We start from the raw sequence: 21334 nt of genomic DNA on the forward strand, positions 1-21334 counted from the left end.
GCCGGGCCGGGCAGGGACCCTTCTCGCTGCGCCGCGCCGGGCCGCCGGGGGCCGCTTGCAGAGCCGGGCGGGCGGTGGCCGCGGTATTGGACCTCTGCGCCCACGTGGCCAGCCAAGATTCACTTGTCTGGGACAAACTGTCACCTCTAATAAACTTACTAATTCCCGGCAGGTCTCCTTTCAGCGGAATTTTGCTAGAAGTTCCTCAGTAGGTAGACTGTAGCTGTTTTAATGGGTCTTTCTGATCCCGTTAATGTGGAGATACTGAAAGTGCTGCTTCCTCGCTGGCCGCCATGTTGGATCACCTCATGAAATCCAATTTTTCTGTTTTGCTTTTGTTCCTTATGTTTTTGTGGTTATATCCAAGAAATCATTGACCACACTATCTCATGAGACATATATCCTATATTTTCCTTTAATAGTTTTAGTTTCCAGCTTTATATTTTAAACTTAAGTTTATTTTAGTTGACTCTTTTATATGGGCTGAGATTGGTATCCAATTTAATTCTTCAGCAAGTTTTTCCAGCATCATTTATTGAATAGATGGTCCTTTCCATATTATGGTTCCTGGCAACCTTATCAAAAGTCAAACAACCATGAATATGTGGCTTTACATTTCTCTATTTTATTACATTGGTTTATTTATCTGTTTTTATGCTAGTACCATGGTATTTCAATTAATATAGACTTGTAATGTATTTGAAATCATGTAGTACGTTGCATCCTGCTTTTTTTTTCCCAAGCATTTTTTGATTGTTGGCTCTTAGTGGTCTTTGGTGGTTCCATAAAACTTTTCATACTTTTTTTCTTTTTATTTCTTTAAGGAATGATTCAAGAAATTTTAACAGAGATTACACTGAATTTGTAGATCACTTTGGGTAGTATGGACATTTTAACAATTCTCCCACACATCCCATGTTGGTGAGGGAAAAGGTTCCCCTCCAAAGGGATGGGCTGGCTGAGAAATAAAGGTTAAGAAAATAGTACTATTAAATAACCATAGGACACAGAAATATGGTTTCAGAGCGGGGGTGGAGATAGGACAAGCTGACCAGACAGGTGCAGCTTCTAACAAAGAAAGGCCCCCACATTGGTTTTTATTTACATCAGAACAAATCAAAGGGATTCAATAGAAAGTTATTCACAAAAACAGGATAGAGGTGGAGGCAGGGTAGGCTGCTCAGTTCCTAACAGGTCAAGCCCATCTCCAGTGACGCCTGGGACCTTTTTGGGCAGAGCTGAGTGGGAGTTTATGTATATCTGGTCATCTTGTCAGTGGGATTGCCACTGTAAATTCCCAGAAACCAGAACTTCCCTCTCAATCGCTTCAATGATGAAAAGGTTCACACACATTTTATGGGTGGCTTCCCACAAACAATATTTATTCTTCCAATCTATCAACACAAGAAATATTTCCATTTATTCATGCCGTTTTCAATTTCTTTCATCGATATTTTAGTTTTCAGTATGCAGATATTTTAAATTTGCTCCTAAATATTTTATTAATTTTGGTGCTATTGTAAGTGGCATTCTTTTCCTGAATACAGTTTCAGATAGATCACTGTCAATATAAAGAAATGCCAATGAATTTTGAACCTTGATTTTGTATTCTGCAACATTTCTGCATTTGCTTCTCAGTTTTAACAGATTTTAGGAGTCATCTTTTGGGTTTTCCAAATACAAAATCCTGTTTTCAACAAATATGTAATCTCACATTGTCTTTTCTTATTCAAAATAGTTAAATATAAAAAAGAACCAAAGTGCACAAGATGGGTTATTATACTAAAATATGCTATGTATAAAAAAATGGAATACTATGCAGACTTTAAAAAACAAGCTTTTTATATTTGCAACAAAATGAACAATCCTAGAGACTGGTATGCTATTTAAATAAGTCAGGCTCAGAGAGACAAATCTCTGTGATCTCATCTATACATCAATTCTAAAAAATCTGAGATCATAGAAAAGAGTAAAAGGGTGATTACCAGAGGTTGGTTAAAGAAAAGAAAAATACTGGTCAAAGTGTAAAAATTTGCACTTAATAGGAGGAATAACTTTTGATGATCTATTGCATGGCATGATGACCACAATTAATATTAATATATTGTATTTTTCAAAAGAGCTAAAAGAGATCAATTCATATGTTCTCACCACAAAGTAATGATATATATTTGAAATAATAGGTACACAAATCAGCTTGGAAATTCTACAAATTGTACATTATGGAAAACATATTTTACACTATAAACATATACAATTATCTATCAAATGAAAATTAATCTAAATAAAAAGATAAAGTTATTAAAGTACCAAAAATAATATCAGATTTCACCTTAAGAACTAAAAAATGTAATAGAAAAATGAACCAAAAGGAAGCACAACGATGGAAATGGTAAAGATAGGTAGAAAAAAATTAAACTGGTAAGATTAGAATATTGATCAAGAAATTATAAAATAAGAAACAAATTTAATATGGCAGTGAGTAAACTAATTATTTTACTAACATATAGTAAATCAGTGTAAAATGTACACATATTATTTCATTTTCATAAGGTTTCATCCCACTGTGATGTAAAATAAAGAAAGGGTAGATTTTGCTACAAAACCAACAAACAGTAGAAGAGTAGGAAAGAAAATACAAAAAAATCTATAAATTTGACAACTTTGATGAAATGGAGCAATTCCTTGAAAGATACCCACAACTCACACACACACGCACACACACACACACACACACATGAAACCTAAATAGCATTAAAATGATAAAGAGATTGAATTAATAGTTGGAAAATCTTTCCCAAACAATAAAATCTAGAAAAGACCGTGTAAGACATATATTCCAAAAACAACTCAGGCAAAGTAATACCCGTCTATCTCTTCCAAGATACAGAGGGTGCGATCACTTTTTCGACTAATTTTATGAGACTGGACTTTCCCTGATACCAGGAGAAAATATATGAAGAGAGGAGAAAAATTTAGATAAACATTCTGAACAAAGATGCAAAAAACTTCAAAAAATTATTAGCAAATTGAATCAAGTGATATGTAAAATTTAAGAATAGGACACAAAGCAGGGTTTATCTTAAGAAAAAAAAATGAATGTCTTTATGGTTGCAGAAAAGCCACTTGAGAAAATTCCATATCCATTATGAAAACAATTCGAAAAAAGTATCTTTGTTAACTTGTTAAAAGACATAGTCAAGAAAACCTACAGCTAATTTGATGACCCATAAGGGTGGTCAATTGACCACTTTTCCTCTACAATGGCAAATAAGAAGAGGCTGCTAAATTTCAGCATTCTTTTAATTGAACCACACACATTAACAACTAACAAAATTGCTGAAAGTCCTCTCACACGCAGGCAAATCGCTCGCAGTCACGTGAGCACCACAGCGAGCCTATAGCTGTTGTCCCTGTGGTCACATGCCACGCGATGATCTCGCGATGCTCAGCCCTCTGTATCACAGAACGCTGAGAAGGCCCCACCCCTGTGCGTCAGGTGGTTCCCCCACCCACGTGACCTCCAAAAGGTCAAGTACCAGGAACTTCCCTTTAAGTGGGCTGCCCGGATCTTGGCTTACTGACAAGTGGAGTCGGAATTACAAGCCACAGATCCTTCGAACTGCCATCAGTGGCGTGTTCTGGCTGAAGTTTAATTAGAATCTGACACAAATCCCAACCGGTCCACAAACTTTCATATCCTGTCACGGTGGACAGTTTTCCTGGTAGGAGGAACATTAGCTGGGAGGAGAATTTTACTCTGGGATTGGGCTTTGAAGGGTAGTCGAGTGGATGCCACAAGTGGGCGTCGTGAAGAGAGGGGCTGGGAAGCGGTAGGGAGAGGACTTTGCGATTGTGGCTTAACTTCTGTACAGTTCTGATTATGGCGCGTGCAGGTGTGTGTGTGTGTGTGTGTGTGAGAGAGAGAGAGAGTCCATCTGTCTGATCCACGTGTGCGTCCTCCCCTGGTCTTAAACTCATGGGAACTGTTGGGGGTAGGAAGAGAGGTGGGGGCAGGCAAAGCGCCAGCCTGGGGACTGGTAGCAGGGCAGAGTCGGCGGGGTTCATGGATTTGTCAGTCACCCCTCAAGGGCGGGGCTCTCGAAGCCCAATGGGACCATGCTCCCCTCCTCAGACCCTCGCTACAACCCGATCTTGGCCCGTGATCACGCCTCTGGATTTGCTATCTATACCTCGCGTTCCCCTCCTCTGCCCCCTGGTGTATCCATGGATACCAGAGCCCTCCTAGATGCCAGGTCTTAGAGTTGATGATTCCAGAACTAATCGTAATTTCCATCTCATAGTTGATTCTGTAAAGATTCTTTTTGTTCCTTGGACTTAGTTTCCCAGGAGATGTTTGAAACATATGCTCAGGAAATAAGTAATTTTAGGAGGGAGGCGGGGGCCGAGAACGGGGTCAGTGGGGGAGAGGGTAAATTTTTTTAAAGGCTTTAATATTTCACTAAACTGCCAAGTTAGCCATGAGGAAAAGATTCGGGATTTATTTCCTGCAATGAATTTGAAGTCCAGCCATTTTTAAAAGCCCACTTGGGAGGGGGTTAATAAGCCTTTTCTGCTTCAGGTCTCTAAATAGCTTAAAGTAATAGAGCCATGTTACTCTGGTGAATTTCACCCTGGTTTTCTAAGCATTGCTTCTTAGACTCCTTCCCCAAAACTCCCTCCTTTCCTTCAGGTGGAAGATTATGGTGAATAGATTTAAGAAAAATATTAAGTAAAACCATAAGCGGTACATTTGATACATCAGCAATGTGGTGTTGGATTAAATTGAACAATAACAAGATTCTGCTTACATTTAAGCAGAATGGGGCTTTTAAAAATAATGCCTGACAAATGGTTAAAGAAGGTTGTCATTTGTAATGTATTGTAACAGATAGCTTAAATAATCTATTTTTCTCTCATTTCTGCATTTTCAAGTTGGTTCTGCAAAACACTAGTGCTGAAGGACAACGACAAAAATGTGCTCTACCCTTAAGAAGTATGGGACATACAGAAATGAAGGTAAACAGATTTCCATACTGTAGAATATATATTTATACACACATATGTAAATGTATATAAATATAAATATTTGAGATACTTCACTTGTATGTACCATGAATCTCTGAGAGAGAGAGAGAGTTTCCCTACTTTCTATAGGAATGGAACATTTTTCTACAGAGCTTTTGAGAGAGTTGTGTACTTCAAAAAATATTTGGGAATCTCTGTTCAGACTAAATCTTGTAAATTTAAAAAATCTTCTGCTTTTGTTTGCTAAAAGGAATGGGATGAATGTTTATAATAATTTTAAACTTTTCTCCTTTAGAAATTACTCTTTGCTCATAATTCAACTTATTTCATTATTTGGAGCATCTCCTGCATGAAACTTTTCACTTACTACTTCTTCAGAGGTAGCCCCAATATGCAAACTTCTGATAAAATTGTGGCAAAAAGTAACAGAACTAATGAAAGTCTTTTAAGAAGTAGTATCTGTCATAGCAAATGAGTGTCCAATTTTTTTTCTGGTACTGGCAATTGAACCCAGGGATGCTTAACCAGGAAACCACATAGACAGGTCTTTTTAATTATTATTTTTTTAATTTTGACTCAGGGTCTCACTAAGTTGCTGAGGCTGGTTGTCAATTTATGATCCTCCTGCTTCAGCCTCCTAAGCCACTGGGAAGTGTCCCACTCTTGAAGTCAGGATGTGTCTTACCTTCAGGGTGAACAAGCACAGTACCTCTCATTTGATACAAATCATCTACACATTTTCATAACATTTTTATTATTGAATAACTTCAGCTGTGATTACTTTGAGTCCCTGTTATATAGCACACACTGGGATAACATTATCATGTAATTTATTTCATTTCTCTCTCAGAAAAATCCTGAGAGGGTGTTATTTTCTTGAGAAATGAGCTATAACAGTGAGGAAGGGCTGTGTTATGCTGTGGTACTAGGCATCTGAAAACTTCAGTGACCTATTATTCACTCCTATTACATAGCCATGACAGGTGTGTGTCCTTCAAGGGATGGTAGATGTTGGGGCCTGAGTGATTCTTATTGGAATGTCTCAGAGGCACCCTGAAATGGATGGAGTAGCCACCATCTCGAGAGTGGTCTGTCATTGTGCAGAGTGGAGGAGAATCCAGAGGGCCTCACACTAGTAAGCAGATGTTCTGATGTAGAAATAGCACACATTGCTCACAAGGGCTTGGTCAGAGCTAGTCACGAAGATGGCCCTGCTTAAATGCTTAAATTCAGGAAGTGCAGCCCTACCAGGTGAGGACCTGAAAGAGAGGGGCATGAAATCCCTCGGCAAACCGCAGCACTAACTGCCACATAGAGGAAAGAAAGCCAACAGAGGTTCGGGATTTGACTAAAAGCATGAAAGCCATAAGGGACAGAGCATGGATTTGAATGCAGACAGGTACAATTTCAAAGTGATCCTCTTCTCTACCCCGTTTGACACCATACCCTCTTCGCTAACTAAAGTTCAGTTATATTCGTAATAAAAGTTCCTTTATTCAGTGACAGAGTCTCCCCTTCCTTAATCATCTGATTACCTAACAGTTGCGTTGAATAGGTGTGATGGCATGAGTCAAAAACAATATTAGCCAGGCGTGGTGGGGCATGCCTGTAATCCCTGTGGCTCAGGAGGCTGAGATAGGAGAATCGTGAGTTCAAAGCCAGCCTCAGCAACAGTGAGGCACTAAGCAACACGGTGAGATCTTGTCTCTAAATAAAATACTAAAATAGGGCCGTGGATGTGGCTCAGTACTTCAGTGCCCCTTAGTTCAATCCTCGGTACCAAAAAAAAAAAAAAAAAAAAACAAAAAACATTGACAAGCCACAGGTTCTTTCAACGCAATTCAGTGTATTGGATATTTGAATATTCGCTGCATTCAGGTATAAAATTTGTAGAAAATATAATGTGGTAGACAAAAACCCTCTTACTTGATCTTTTACTTAACAAAATTTAACATCATGTCTTTCCACTTGGTCATAAAAAATAAAAATAACAAACATTACAGCAGAAAATTTAAAAAAAAAAAACAGTGATAACCAAGGTTATCTGTGATAAAGTTGAACTAAAATGATAGAAGTCAAGAGTTTTAGAAAGACTGGGTAATGATAAAGCTGTGGGCACACAGGTGAGGAACATTAGTGAGAAAGTACAGAAGAGCCACTCTTGCTATGCAGAAACTGTCATGCTAGCTGTCACAGAAAGGACGATAAAGACAAGATAATATGAAAAAGATAGGATGATCATTTGAAATTTCAGATTAAAAAGAAATATTGTGGGGAAAATGCTACTTTCCAAAGTGAAGAAATAAAAAAATCTTAATATTATTAAAAGCATTCTTTAGAAGGAAAACATGTAAAGGCAGAATTAATACCCATATCAATTAATTACATACGTACTATGCCAAAAAAAAAAAAAAAAAAAAAAAAAAAAAAAAAAAAAAAACCCAGCCGCAAATAGATTCCAACAAAAGCTAAACTAGATATTGCAGCATGGCAGAGTTGGGGTTACTCCCAAGCACACGACATTTGTTTAGCCTTTGTAGAGGTCCATAATGTAAATTCATGCAATTAAAGCAATGCCTGAAGAAAGGAAAGATCCTGTGAAAATAATATGCAGTAAATTAACCAACTAGGATTAAACCACAATAATGACAATAATTTTTCACAAATCACAAAGAGAACATTATTTCTGTAAAATGACCACTGGTATTTAAAATAATAAACTATATTCTGGACCACACTTACGAGTGAAATGCTAGAAGCATTCCCTTTCACAATTGGGAGAAGCAAAGATGGATCCTATGGAGACTTCTGTTCAACATAGTAGTGAACCTGGCACAGTCAGCTGCTACACATTCTACGAAGCACTGCAAAGAGATCTGTTGCAAACTTGCATTCAAACGTACATATAAAAAGCATGCACAGGCCTGGGGCAGTAGCTCAGTGGCAGAGCACTTGCCATGCATGTGTGAGGCATTGGGTTTGATCCTTAGCACCACAAACAAATGAAACAATTAATATAAAGGCATTCTGTCTCTCTACTACTACAATTTCTTTTTTTAAAAAAAATTGGATGTATAGGGGCTTTGGGTTTCAGCTCAGCAGTAGAGTGCTCACCTAGCACATGCAAAGCACTGGGTTCGATCCTCCACACCACATAAAAATAAATAAAGGTATTGTGTCCAACTACAACAAAAATATTTATAAACTCATGTATGTATAAAAGGAAAATAAGCAAAGTTGTCGGTGTGATTGTCTTCATGTAATACTGAAGAGGACCTACATAAAATTAAAATTGAAATAGAGATCAAGCTTGTTGGACATAAGACTAGTATACACAAAAAATTTACAACAAATAGAAAATGCCACTTTTGTTGTGAATAAATGATTTACATAGCAGACACTATCATGCTTTGCAAATACACAATGAAATTGTCTCACATGGTGGCTATTTGGACACTCAAGCCATTCTTAGAAGCTTTGAAGCCATATGGAGACTTAAGAGTGAAAAGAAGCACACATGAACACACATGAGCATGCAGGCATGCCAGAGAACTCTCCCCCCTCTCTCATTCTCTCACTCAGTTACCAGAGCCCCTTGCAATCAGTGTCTCCAAAGAGACCACAGTTCTATCAAACATATGCATCAACATAAAACTCGGAGGGAATACTGAAGAATGTGGGAACCACATGCAGGATCAGTCATGGGTGATGGTACAAGTCACTCAGTCTCTGTTGTATGTGTCTGTGGGAAAGCAGGCAGCAGTGGTGTATGGGGATATGGCCACCATCTCATCGTGGCATTGTTCTTCCTGCTGAGGAAGGTATAAGCCAGCTGAGAAATTAAAGTCTAAAGTAATTAATGAAGACCAAAAGACAAAGAGTCAGAAATGTATTTTCAAAAGCAGAGCTCCTGATAGATCCAGTCCACACAGGACCTGGAGCCAGGCAAAAGAAAATGTCTCCAATGGTTTATTTAAGGGCAGGGATCAGGTTTCAACTGTGGAGTCTTGCTTTGTGATGTCCTGCAGTCAGCAGGATGATTGGCATCTTGGCAGGTCACACCCATCTCAGGTGCTGTGTGGGACATGGCAGAGCAGAAGATGAATTCACAAGGTCTCTGGGCAGTCTTACACAGAGGGAATATCCACCTGAAGTTCCCAGACAACAGGTGTTCCTATTCAGTCGTCTGGGATACCGACAAAGCCCACCCACAGCCCACGAACGGCTTGCGACAGTGGTCTTTCACCTGAAGCAGTACTATAGATGAGTGGGCCTTGCTTGGCTCTGCATGATCCAGGCCTGCTTTTCTGGTCCTCACAGAGCTTCTGTAAGCTAGGAAGTTTATTTTTTATAGTATTTTTAAAAGTGAAAAATAGGCAAAGGTATTTAGGACCTTGGATAATTCAGGACTTGACATGAAAATTGATTGCAAGCAAAAGACCCTGCAAGAAATGGGGATCTGGAAAGATGATCTGCCCTCAGTCAGTGCAAAGATGGTGAGAGTCCAGTTCACATTAGAGGAAGAAATAGTGGAGTTCTGTGACATGCCATGGTGACACAGGCGCAGAAGTTGTCAGCTGTGATCACTTGAAAGAAAGTATTGATGATGCCAGTGCATTGGTGGGCATGACAGATGCTTGTTAATGATTCTGAAGGCACTCCTGTCCCTGTGCCATTGAAAAAGGCTTAGGTGAGGAGAGCGTTGTCATCTTTGAAGTGCTTTGGAGCAGCGGATATCTATAAGCCACAGATGCCATTCTAGATCCTGCCATTGTCACGTTCATCTGATGGGTCCCTGGAGCCAGAGGCCAAATAGAAGTGTGAAACATTCCAGGTGAAGTGATGGGTAGCAAGGCTAGAAGGGTAGTCATAATGGCTTGACCTACAGTGATCTTTGAAGGTGGTTGATTGATCAGAAGATTTCCTGGCTCTTGAAGCATCTGAACATGATCTACGTTCTGTTTGATTCATATACAGATAAATGCAAGATAAGGAGGATTTCTTTAGGATACAAGCCCACTTACAAATCTGTGAAATAATTAAAAATGAAACTCTACTTCTCTTACTGCCCTTGTCCTAGGGTCTGCCACACAAGACCCAAAAGTGAAGTCACAGGGTACTGCAGCACATCTGTGTTGGCTTAGCCAAAGGGACACATGGCCATTTACCAGAGTTCCTGTGAGCTTGCTCTGAAGATGCTTCTCTAAGCCAGAGCTCCAGGACCTTGTCCTGCAAAGGACTGGATTGTGAATATGTGGGGCTTTGTAGGCCATTTTGTCCCTGCTGCAATAATTCAACTCTGCCATGCACAAAGCAAAAGCAGCCGTAGGCACCCCATAAATGTGGCTTGGATGTAGTCTACCTTTTTGAATATGAAGGTGAATTCAAATCACTTTCATATGTCTGGAAATAATAATCTACTTGTCACTTTTTATCCTCTGATTTCTTTCAAGTTCCCCCAAGTGTCCCTAACATGTAATCAAGGTTACATCTACTTGAACAGTTTAAATGGGGAGAGTCCAATCTTGTATTGTATTTAATGTAGCATTTTTATAATTGTGTTTTGGAATAATAATGTTCCAAACCTAATAAATGTGCAATAGGCTGAAACACATGAAGTGTGAATTCTCATGTAGGAGTAAGAATGAATAGGCCAAAGGGGTGGGAGGGAAAGGGAGGGGGCACGATTTAACAAGGATAGTGGAATGTGATAGACATCATTATCCAAAGTACATGTATGAAGACACGAATTGGTGTCAACATACTTTATATACAACCAGAGATATGAAAAATTGTGCTCTATATGTTTAATAAGAATTGCAATGCATTCCGCTGTCATTTTTTAAAAATTAATTTAAAAAACAGGAAATGAAAAATCACTGTTGTAAAGGCATGGACCACCACAGGTGGGGTCTGGGATGGAACTTAACCACTGGCAAGGCCAGGGGAAGGACTTATTAAAGCCAAGCATCCATGGACCCAGCACTCCTGCAGCAGTGAGGCCACCACCACAGGAGATAGACACAAACCAGGGTCAGCAAGGAAGGGATGGCAAAAACTCATCCCATCCAATGATTGGCCCTGAGGAATAGGAAAAATGGCAAAGGCTGAAATTGGCCTTGACATAACATCTCCCGAGAACAATAGAGGAGTGAAAAAGGGTGAAGGTTTGTCTATTATAAAAGAGTACAGACTGTCCCAAGAAGGATGGCTTGCTGAACCTAAGGATCTACTTTCTCTCCTTCTCCAACTTCAGTAAAACATCATCAATGGTAAACAAGGGACAAGGTTATGCCTTAGTGGTATAGCGCTTGCCTAGCTCATGTAAGGTGTATTGGGTTCCATCTGCACCACCACATAAGGATGAACAAATAAAATAATGGTATTGTGTCTATCTATAACTAATAAAAATGGTAAACAAATTCTGGTCTCTCCATGTGATAGAATACACTTCAGCAGTAACAAGTCAAGGGCACAGATGGATCCTATGCTGAGTTAAGGAAGCCAGACACAAGCAGGAGATTGTGTGTGATTCTGTGTATACAGAACTCTATAATAGGTAAATGAATATATAGGAATCTAAAGCAGGTCTAGGTCTGCATGGAGCCAGGGGACAAAGAGGTGACTAACGGAAAACTTGTGGGTTGTGTATGTTTTTACCACGATTGAGGTGGTGGCTATCCCTAACCCCTGAGTTTCACAAGTGAGGCACCAAGGATCAGAAGAAGTTGGGTGAATTGTCTAAAGTGATGCAGTGTATTTATCAGAAGATACTCATGCCTGATTTTCAACTTTTATGTAGTATGGTGGTTGATAGAAATAGTGCTGCTCCCCAAACACCTGAAAAAACCCTGACATGGCCATGAACAAGCTTTGATACAAATAATGCATAGACATGAAAGCATAACTAGTCTGCATTATAGCCATGACTTCATACACACAGTTGACAATCCACACATTCCTTTTGCTCATTTGAGGTTCACGTTCACACACAAATACCAAAAGGCTAATTTATAAATGTTTTCTTGTGAGGAAGCATACCATCTCATACGGTGGCAAAATCTGACATTTGTCTCTGAACTTAGAATCATGTGGCTTGATGAACATTCCTTCATGCTTCTTGGAGTCTACTACTTACACCTGAGAGCTTCCTTAAATTATAATACTTTTTTTTTTTTTTTTTTTTTTGCCCAAAGACTGGAAATCGGAAAGTAAGACCTCACCGACTCCTTCCACATACCTGTTTCAGATTCCAAGCATTTTATTTTCACACCTGTTAGCACAAAATGACCAGGACAGTTGCTAACTTCACATATCAGCATAACCTTTAATGAAAGGTGGAGTCATGCCTCTGGTGGACCCACTTCCCTGATGGAAAACGAGCCATTGGCCAAAGCGGGAGACTGTGATTATATAGGTTGCACTCAGAAGTGAAGTAATTATTGACAGAGCTTGTCAGTTTGGGCACTCAGGAAACAAGTTTTGTGAGAATTTGATATTTGTTTTTACTGAGAAATACTTTTACTTGGAGAAGAATGGAGGGTCTGGGTTCAGTGTTCAGTATTTCTTTCCTTCCAGGGTCCCATTGAACTGTTACTGGGAAAGAATTTATTTTGGGAAGGATCAATGCTATGGCTTCCTCCTAGAGACTGCCATTCTAGGCTTGATGGACCTTTCCTTCCCAGGGATTGTCTTGACACTGGATGTTTGCTTTCTTTCTAGAGATTACCTGTCAATGGGAAAGAATGATTTGGGAAAGGATCAATGTTATCAATGCGTTGCCTTCTTTCTCACTCCTTCTTCCAGGCCACATTATTTTGGAGTTTGTAATTTTCTATATGTGCAATGCCCTCAATTGATATGTCAGATTCTTTCCCACAGGGGCCAATGTAGTCTAGAACTCTGTTTGTAAAGTACATTAATGGCCGACATGGCAACCTGCACCATTCCCTATCTGCTTTCCTTCTCATTGCCAGGAGGACTAAATACAAATGCAGGGAGCACATATGCATCTCCCACTTAACACCAGAAGTACTAGACCTGGTAATAGCCGACTGAATTAGAGTGCTTATTAGATTACAGTCATTTCTCCGGGTATTCTCCTTTTATTTCCATACATTAACTCATTCCATTTTTAGAATAACCCCATGAGGATGATGACAAAAAAAATCCTCAAACCAAACCAAACCAAACCAAACAACAACAACAAAACAATAACAACCTTGAGAGGTAGAGAGGTATTAAATCCAAAGTTACCTGCCCAAGACCGTAGAATTCAGCACCAGGGTTCAAATCCTGATCCATGGGACCTCAGACCCTAAGCCTGTAACCAATAATGTCTTATTCTGTATTGAGACTGAAATGAATGCTGGCATATAGAGAGCACTCTGAGTCCTGAGGCCAGAGATGGGTTGGTGGCTGGAATCTATGTCTGAGGCCCTCAGACTTCTGTCTACAAGACCCGTCAATGAATGTTGTTTCCTTGCAGTGACTCTCCTTTCTCAGACTGTGTGGGAACTCCTTTCTCTGGGGTTCAGCCTCAAGTCACAGAGCCAGACACGATATGCATGGAAACAGAGGAAGGTTTTCAGAGGGTGCATATCTCCAGGAGGAATTTGCTTCCTCAGAGACTGTTTCATTGTGTGTTCCATAATCTTGCCAACTCACCCTCATCTTCCTGACACATATCTTCATCCCTTGGCCTTTTCACACCCTATGTCAGGTATTTATATCCCTTCTTCCCTAACTATTCTTGAGTCCAAGGGCAGTTGTTCTCTACCCCTCAACAATACCTGACACTCTGAGGACCCATCATCCTTCCATGCCAAAGAGCCTGAAAAGGGGGGCCAAAATTTGGCCATATTTAGGCAGATAATATTTTACATGATAAATCGAAAAACCGAAATATCTAGGTCAAAGGATAAAAAATGACTACTGGATGGCAAAGCTTATTGTAGAAAATTAGAGTCACACAAGAGGAGAAGGAATGTGTAGGAATGTGAGTTTCATATAAAAATCTTAGGGAAACATCTCTTATGCTTAAAAATATCCACATGCTTCTCCTAGGAAACTGTAGAGCAGGGTCCCAAATCCTGGACATACTGTGAAGCCCATACTGTTCTCAACTGCGTCCTATGTCCTCCTTCATTGGGGATGTGCTCTAACCCTGGCCAAGTCATGGACTGTGCCCCACTGTATTTGAAAGAATTCTTTCTACTTTAATTAGAAGCCATCCAGTCAAGTATTAAAACACCAATATCAAAGATAAAAGCACTGACAATAACAATGGGAAATAGGAACAAAATTTGGCCATATATAATACATAACACGTGGAAAGAAAATACGAGTGAGTTCCAGCTCTGTGTGACAGTGCAGATACCACCATGATTTGGAACATATTTATCCAAAACCTTGTATAGAAGGACATCATATGATCATGTGGACCCATGTGCCCACATACCCACACACTCACACATGTCCCATGACGCACACATGTGCATTCCTTCCTCTGTAACAAGGGCAGTCTTTCGAGTCAGTCACAAAAATGAGTGACCACAGACGTGCCTACAACTCCAGGATATTCTTCCTCCATACACCATGTGTCCAGAAAGCTGTGTGCTGAACTCAGTAGGTAAGCCTTTCTTCCTTTCTGTCAGCACTGTTAGCCAAAGCCGCCATCTCTGACGTCAGATATACAGTTTTAGCATAGTCTACAGGGAGCTACATAGTTTTAGTTCTAATTTCTATGTGTACATTACTGAAACATGTCAGTTTTGCAAAAGAAAGATTCCATGCATGGCCTGTTTCCAAACAGGTTATGAAACAGTTGTCAAGCCCACTTTGGTATACACCAGTAGATGTGGGTAGAAGTGGTAGAGAGGCCTGTGTTCTTAAAAAGTGGTTTGTTGATGATCCCAAATCTACATGACACACCTGGGTAAAATAAATACTAGTTGGGTCCTACTGTATGCCAGACACTCCCAGCCAAAAGTGACTCCTAATTTGCAAACCCCAAGGCCAAATAGATTCCTCCCATCTGGGCCAAGACCACTGTCTCCACCTGGCCCAAGAAACTTGGTTCCCACCCCAACAGGAGCAACCAGCATAACACCTAATCCCTGGCCAGCTCCTAGAATTTTTTTCCTTGAGGCTTGGAAGTTCACCATTAAGGGAGAAACAGTGCAGCTGTTGAGGAGCTGTCAGGCTGTGGAAGCACACCAATAGGTCCTGAGTACACAATACGAGTTCTGCCTCTTGTTGGGCTCAGAAATCCTGGGAAATGTTCCCTATGTTTGTGAGCTTAATATTCATGATCCAAAAGGGACTGTGTATAGAATTCTCATGGGATATCTGTGAGGAGGTTAAGGAAATGCAATGAGTCTGCCCAACACTGAGAAAATGTTGGTTGGCACTGGGCAAGTGCTATTTTCCTTCTTGCACCAGTTTTCCTTACCACAGCAGGATGAAATTCCTGTGTTCCTGGGGGTGGGGGTGGGGGTGATGGGGGAGGGCAGGGGGTATTGGCAGGGAGTAGGAAGTATGGGGAAGATTCAGGCAGAATTCCAAAATGACACAGGACGTAGCATAAGATTATACATGATGTTATAAAGGAGACCCACTAGTGCTTTCTGTGTGTGAGGCTGTCATGACACTCAACTAAACTAGTGAGGGTCACTCCAGGTGAACTGGGCTCACCCGAATAATCTCACAGAGACAGAGACATACCATTTTCTTTGGGTTTTGTGATGGCTCCTCTGACCTAGCTCTTACAAAGGAGGCAAGGCAGGCAAGAAAGAGAAAGAGCATGCCTTGTACCAGGTTATATTGGGGAGAAGCCATTCAGATGAGGCAAGGGATCAGGTTTCAGGGGGTTGAGCTAGTTTTGTGATGTCTTGCAGGTAAGCAGGTTGACTGACATCTTGGAAGGCCATGCCCATCTCATGTGCTCATGTGCTATGTGATGATTGAAGGCAGATCAATTGAAAGGCACACATGTGCACAGCCCAGGCAAAGCTCCATTTTCAGTCCAGTCCAGTTTGTGCACTTAACATACTCAAGGCTCACACACAGAGCCCATGGCTGGCTTGGTACATCTGCACATTCCCATCACTCAAAGCTAGGGGGCACTCAGCTCCTATGTGGCAGCTCCCAACATATTCCCCCTTTCTTAATATATAGAGGCAATTGGGGAATTATATCTTCTAGTCACTGGATTCTTGGTCCAAGGTCATCATGATCTGCTACTGAGACACAAAATGAATTAGTAGAAAACATATCATTTCAATAACATCATATAGAAAGTTTCAATATTTTTAGGATTAAAGTAATTTACTTAACTTCATAAGATCCAGGTTATTATTACTATTACTCTGCCAAACACTCAGAAGATTTTTAATCTTTTCCCAATTTTATTGGGAAGCATTGTGTTTGGTCATAGTAATACAGACATTTATATTTAGCATGTCATTTAAGCTTCTCCTAAAATCATAGAGCAGAGGGCTCATTTGCATTATTCTTTATAGTGGCTCCTAGCATGTTCAACTTAGTTCAAATCCTTCCGTAAGCACTTATCTGACTATGAAGGATCTTGGAAGTAATTTAAGTCAAATTATTAAGAAAACCCACTTTTTTGTAAGTTTTGAGAGATAGCCACAAAGGCTGAAATTGTAGTAACAATGAATAATGTTTTAAGTAGTCACTTCAAGGCTCATGAAATTAAGAATTTGCCTATGTCTGGTTCAATGGCATGCACCTGTTTCAAAGCCTGAACTAACTACACATGCCAGCTGGCAATAGGATAAAGGAATGTTGATGAAGGATCAATGTCTTTTTCCTCTATTATAAATAGTGATAAAATTAGGCAAGTTGCATTTTTTATATGTTACAGGATATTTAATCATGCTTTCTCTCTTTCTCTTAGTTCTCACATTTAAGGAGTTTTTTAGGTCTATCAGTAATGTATAAATTCTGGAGGCAGAAGTCAAACATCAAACATCTTTTTGGATGCATTCTCATGAGGGTTAAAGTTTCTAGGAGTTATAGCATCCTCACATAATTCTAGGAGACCAGCCTCAAATATATCCAGTATTTTTAGACACCTTGTTATACTGGCAAGACATTTGAACAATCCATCCACTTAGGAAAGGTGCCAATTTCTATTATAAAATGATTACGGCAATAATACATTGGTGGAAATTTTATGTAAATAACTGGCCTTTATAAAAAATTCTATTTCAACAATCTATTTTGACAATTGTCCAAACATATAGTCTTAATTTCTAAGGACCAGTATAATTGGATGGTTTAGGTTTCTCATATGCTGTCTTTTTCTCAAAAGATACTCCCAAACAGCCTGTTTACCTTATGATGAACATCATAATTTTTTATTTACCTGACAATTTGTGAAGCTGCATAGCTGTAAACTCTGCAGCTGGAATTTACCTTCCTGTGCCAGGTTTTTCAGTCATTTTTATGATGACAGGTTTAAACTGTCCTTTGAAATCTGATTAATTTACAGAATCATGTTCAGTAAGACTCAATATTACAATTTAAGAAAATTTTGAAATATTTATAAGATCTTTAATTTTATAAGATTTATAAGTTTTCCCCCTTTTTAAATTTATTAACATTGAATAAAGGCTGGCATAAGTCATAATAGACATTAGTTTAAGTTATAGACAATATTACAAGTATTTAAATAATAAGAACAGGTTTAATATCTTTAGTTGGTCTTGAATTTTGACAAAAGTTATTTAAAGGGACTATGACAAATAGAAACAGTTTTTAATTAATTGTATGACTTGATTTTGAGTTTAACAGAATTATCAAAAATGGAAAATATAATAAGTTGTATATAAAATTTTTGTTTGAAATTAGCTCTAGATTAACTTAAATAATTATCTTAATTTGGGATGAGGCTATGACAAGTTTTTAACTAAGGAACTGTGACCTTTACTAGGGGTATGAGAAATATGTATATATATATATGTATATATATATGTATATATGTATATATATATATATATATATATATATATATCTCCAAAACAGGAAGTTCACATGCTAAATAAGCCTAGAGAAGATGTTTTTTACCATTAGTAAAAAATGAAATAGAAAAATGAATAATCTATGAAAAACTGTTATTATTGTTATCAAACTTAGTATTGACATAAGTAGGGGGAGTTAGCATCTCAAATATTAATAGGAAAAAACAAGTCATAGTATTGTCTAAGATAGTAATATAATTTATAATTTTATGTGACATTGAGCAAGCAATGACATTTTGAGGGATTTATGTCAAAATAATTTTTATGTATAAAGAAACAGCTGCATGATCATCCTTAACAACTCCACTCAATGTAGCAAAATTAGCTCCGACAACCATGCATTATCCAAGACTTTACCAATTTAAAAATATTAATGTAGGTTAGGGCATTGTCTCATTAAGGTTGAGAAAAGGTCTATCATGTAAATGTTTTATTGAAATAAGCTCTAGGCTGTTGAGCTGATTTATTTATGGCTATCTGTCTAATATTTTAGGGATAACTATTTCCAGAGTCATTTTTCTCAGTGGTAAGCTGTTGACAGGAGCTTGAAGTATGCCCCTGCTTCAATATTTAGAGGCCTCAAAAATCTGCTTATAACTTAGAAAAGGAGTAAAAATTTTAACCAGGAAGCTTATTTTTCTTGGGGCAAGATTAGTATTTTAATCTCTTTCTGTCTGTATGTTTGCCTTTTCTTTCCTTCATTTGGTCTCCATTCAACTATGGTGTAACATTCAAACTTGGTTAGAACTATGTTAACTCATAAATCCCTTGGAATGTTTAGGGCTCACTGGATGATAAACTTATCTTTTGAAAATGGGTGGCCCCCGATAAGTTTAAGGTGCTATATTGTCTCTTTAAGTCTCTCTATGAAAATAGTAGGATTTTCTTAAAGGCTTATTAAAATTATTTTTTTAGGCATTCTGTTTATCTGTTGGATATTAATCAATTTGGGGAGTTGTCTGTGCTCCAGACTATCAGGTTTGTCTCTATTTTGTGTTATTGGGACATGGTTAAGATAAATCTCCTTTAAAACTGTTTTTCAGATGGCCCTCTATTCTATAGTTTAGCTAAGTAATAGCATAATATCTATCTAGATAAGGTTAGACATTTGGCATAAATTTTAAAATATTACAATACATGAATCTGGATCTCTTGAAAATCTCCCTGAATTTATTCTGGTCTATATTGAGAGGTCCCCTTTGATCTTTCTTTCTAGTAGATAATTTTTAAGGCCTTCTCTGTTAATAGTAATTGCGGCTATATATAAAATTGAGATTTTTTTAATTAATCATTGTGATTTTTCAGTATATAGATTCATTTTGATGTTACATGTAAATGGACAATTTAAAAAGGATCTTCAATCTCTTCCTGAGAGACGGTTTCAAAATATCTATATCTTAAAGTATATCCTTTAAATAGGTGTCTCTTAATTGTCTTTTAAAAAATATGATTAAGCTTATATCCTAGAATTGATTAGTCTATATTCATATTCAGTCCGGTTACACATAAATCTGTTTTTCAATTCTCTTAATTTTCTCTATCATCTTCTAGATAATCATATAAAGATTTCCCTATTTAGGAAAATCCTCTCATTATTAAAATTTAGAATATAAAGACCTTTTCTTTTACCCAAAGATTCTTTCTTTCTTCTTCTTAGGACCTCCAGTGTGTTTCCTCTCTGTAGAAGCATCTTCTTTTCCTTTCTAGAATTCTTTCTTTTGGTTGTACTTTGGAACAATTTCTGTAAATCTTCAAATCTAAACAAATTTTTGTACCTTAATAAGAAGAAAAATCTCAATGATAATATAGTTAAATCCTTTGGATATTTTTGTTGACAGAATCGTATTTGTTTATCATCTTATAAAAGTTTGTAAAATAATATGAGAGTTAGAAATTACTCCTGAAATAGGTATTTTACAGTAAAATACATTTATCTTAATTATCTGTAACTCTAAAGGCAGAGAATCTAATAAATGCATGTATAAGAAATATAAATTATGTGTTTTATGTTGAAGGAAAATGATTAGAAGCAAATAAAAAATTTAGATATATATGTTAATTATTTTATGAAAAGAATATAGATTATTAAATACCTGGAAAAATAGGCATTAAGAATAAAGGTGTATTATCTTATGAAACCATATGGTTCTTAAAATATTTGGATCTATTTTAACTTACTTTTAACTGGGAGTGCACCCTAACCTCTATGTGATGTCACAAAATTTCTGTGCAACATAACTGTCTATAGTCTGTATTTACATAGTTAGAAACGAAAAAGAATAAGGATATTTGATTGCCACAAGAGGTTATGAGAAAATTTTCTCAGATTGCTGGCCTTTTGTTTTTAATCTTGTGGCAATCAAATGTGTCCCCATACATAACCTTTAAAAAATCATATAATGAAGCACCTGCATGAAGTCCTTCATTAATGCAGTATTATTCAGTAAAATTACCATAAAGAGAACAAATTAGCTTGTTTAGCTTTAAGAACAAGTCAGGTAGAGGGCTGTAATAAAGAAGTTTGCCAAATCAAATTGTACCTCAAAAGGAATTATTTTTACTGAAAATCACGAGGGAAAAAGGATTCTGATAGGTGTGTATCCTTAAGGTAACTGTGAAAAGGCAGGTTCCGCAGCTTGGTTGGCCAACCTGTGTAATACAAGGTTTGGTTTAGTAATTGGGAGGCGGAACCAGAAGCCCTGCTTGACTGACAGAGGGAAGGACCAAAGGAAAGGCCGAAAAAACACAGAAGGCGGGATTTTTCGCCATTTTGTCCGGCAGCCTCATAGCTGAAGGGTTTCTCCGTGGACCGACATGGATGGACCCAAGGTGCAATCCAAAGTTTTGCCTGAGGTCCTGTGCATTTCACATGTCCAATTACTAGCAGTTCTGGTTGAGTCTTTGCCACGCCCAGTGACACATGTCCGTGTTTTGGTGCGGTCCAGTCTGTGCTCCCACAAACGGATATCATGGTTATTGGAACTAGTTGTCACTGGGTGTGGCCCCGGGCTGGCTTGGCTAGGCTTTCATAGCAGTTTGCACTAAGAACAACAAAGGACCCTTTGGTTAGCTTCACCCTTCCTCTCCTGTGGAAAGCGGTTCCGTGTGGTGTCTAGCTCCCATGTTAGATGTCCGTTCGTACCTCCATTCTAAATCTCCTTGCAACCACATTGCATGGGCATTTCGCCAGTTGTGGGCCAGCCTGCCCGAGGCAGAAGCGGGAAGTCAGGATCAGCCCAGCTAGGCTCTGGGTGGTTACT

At 38.4% G+C, this 21334-nt stretch overlaps 1 protein-coding gene across 2 annotated transcripts in view; it reads left to right on the forward strand.

Moving 5' to 3' along the window:
* The first annotated feature begins 4945 nt into the window (after positions 1–4945).
* Positions 4946–21334, forward strand: part of LOC139703375 (nuclear RNA export factor 2-like) — a 33922-nt gene continuing 17533 nt past the window's right edge. For both annotated transcript variants that reach the window (XM_071606894.1, XM_071606895.1), the window contains exon 1: positions 4946–5019. In XM_071606894.1, coding sequence (XP_071462995.1) covers positions 4977–5019 — 43 coding nt within the window. In that variant the 5' untranslated portion in view covers positions 4946–4976. The remainder of the gene's footprint in view (positions 5020–21334) is intronic.

The sequence above is a fragment of the Marmota flaviventris genome, chromosome X (assembly GCF_047511675.1).
Source record: "Marmota flaviventris isolate mMarFla1 chromosome X, mMarFla1.hap1, whole genome shotgun sequence".
In the NCBI taxonomy this organism is placed as follows: Eukaryota; Metazoa; Chordata; class Mammalia; order Rodentia; family Sciuridae; genus Marmota; species Marmota flaviventris.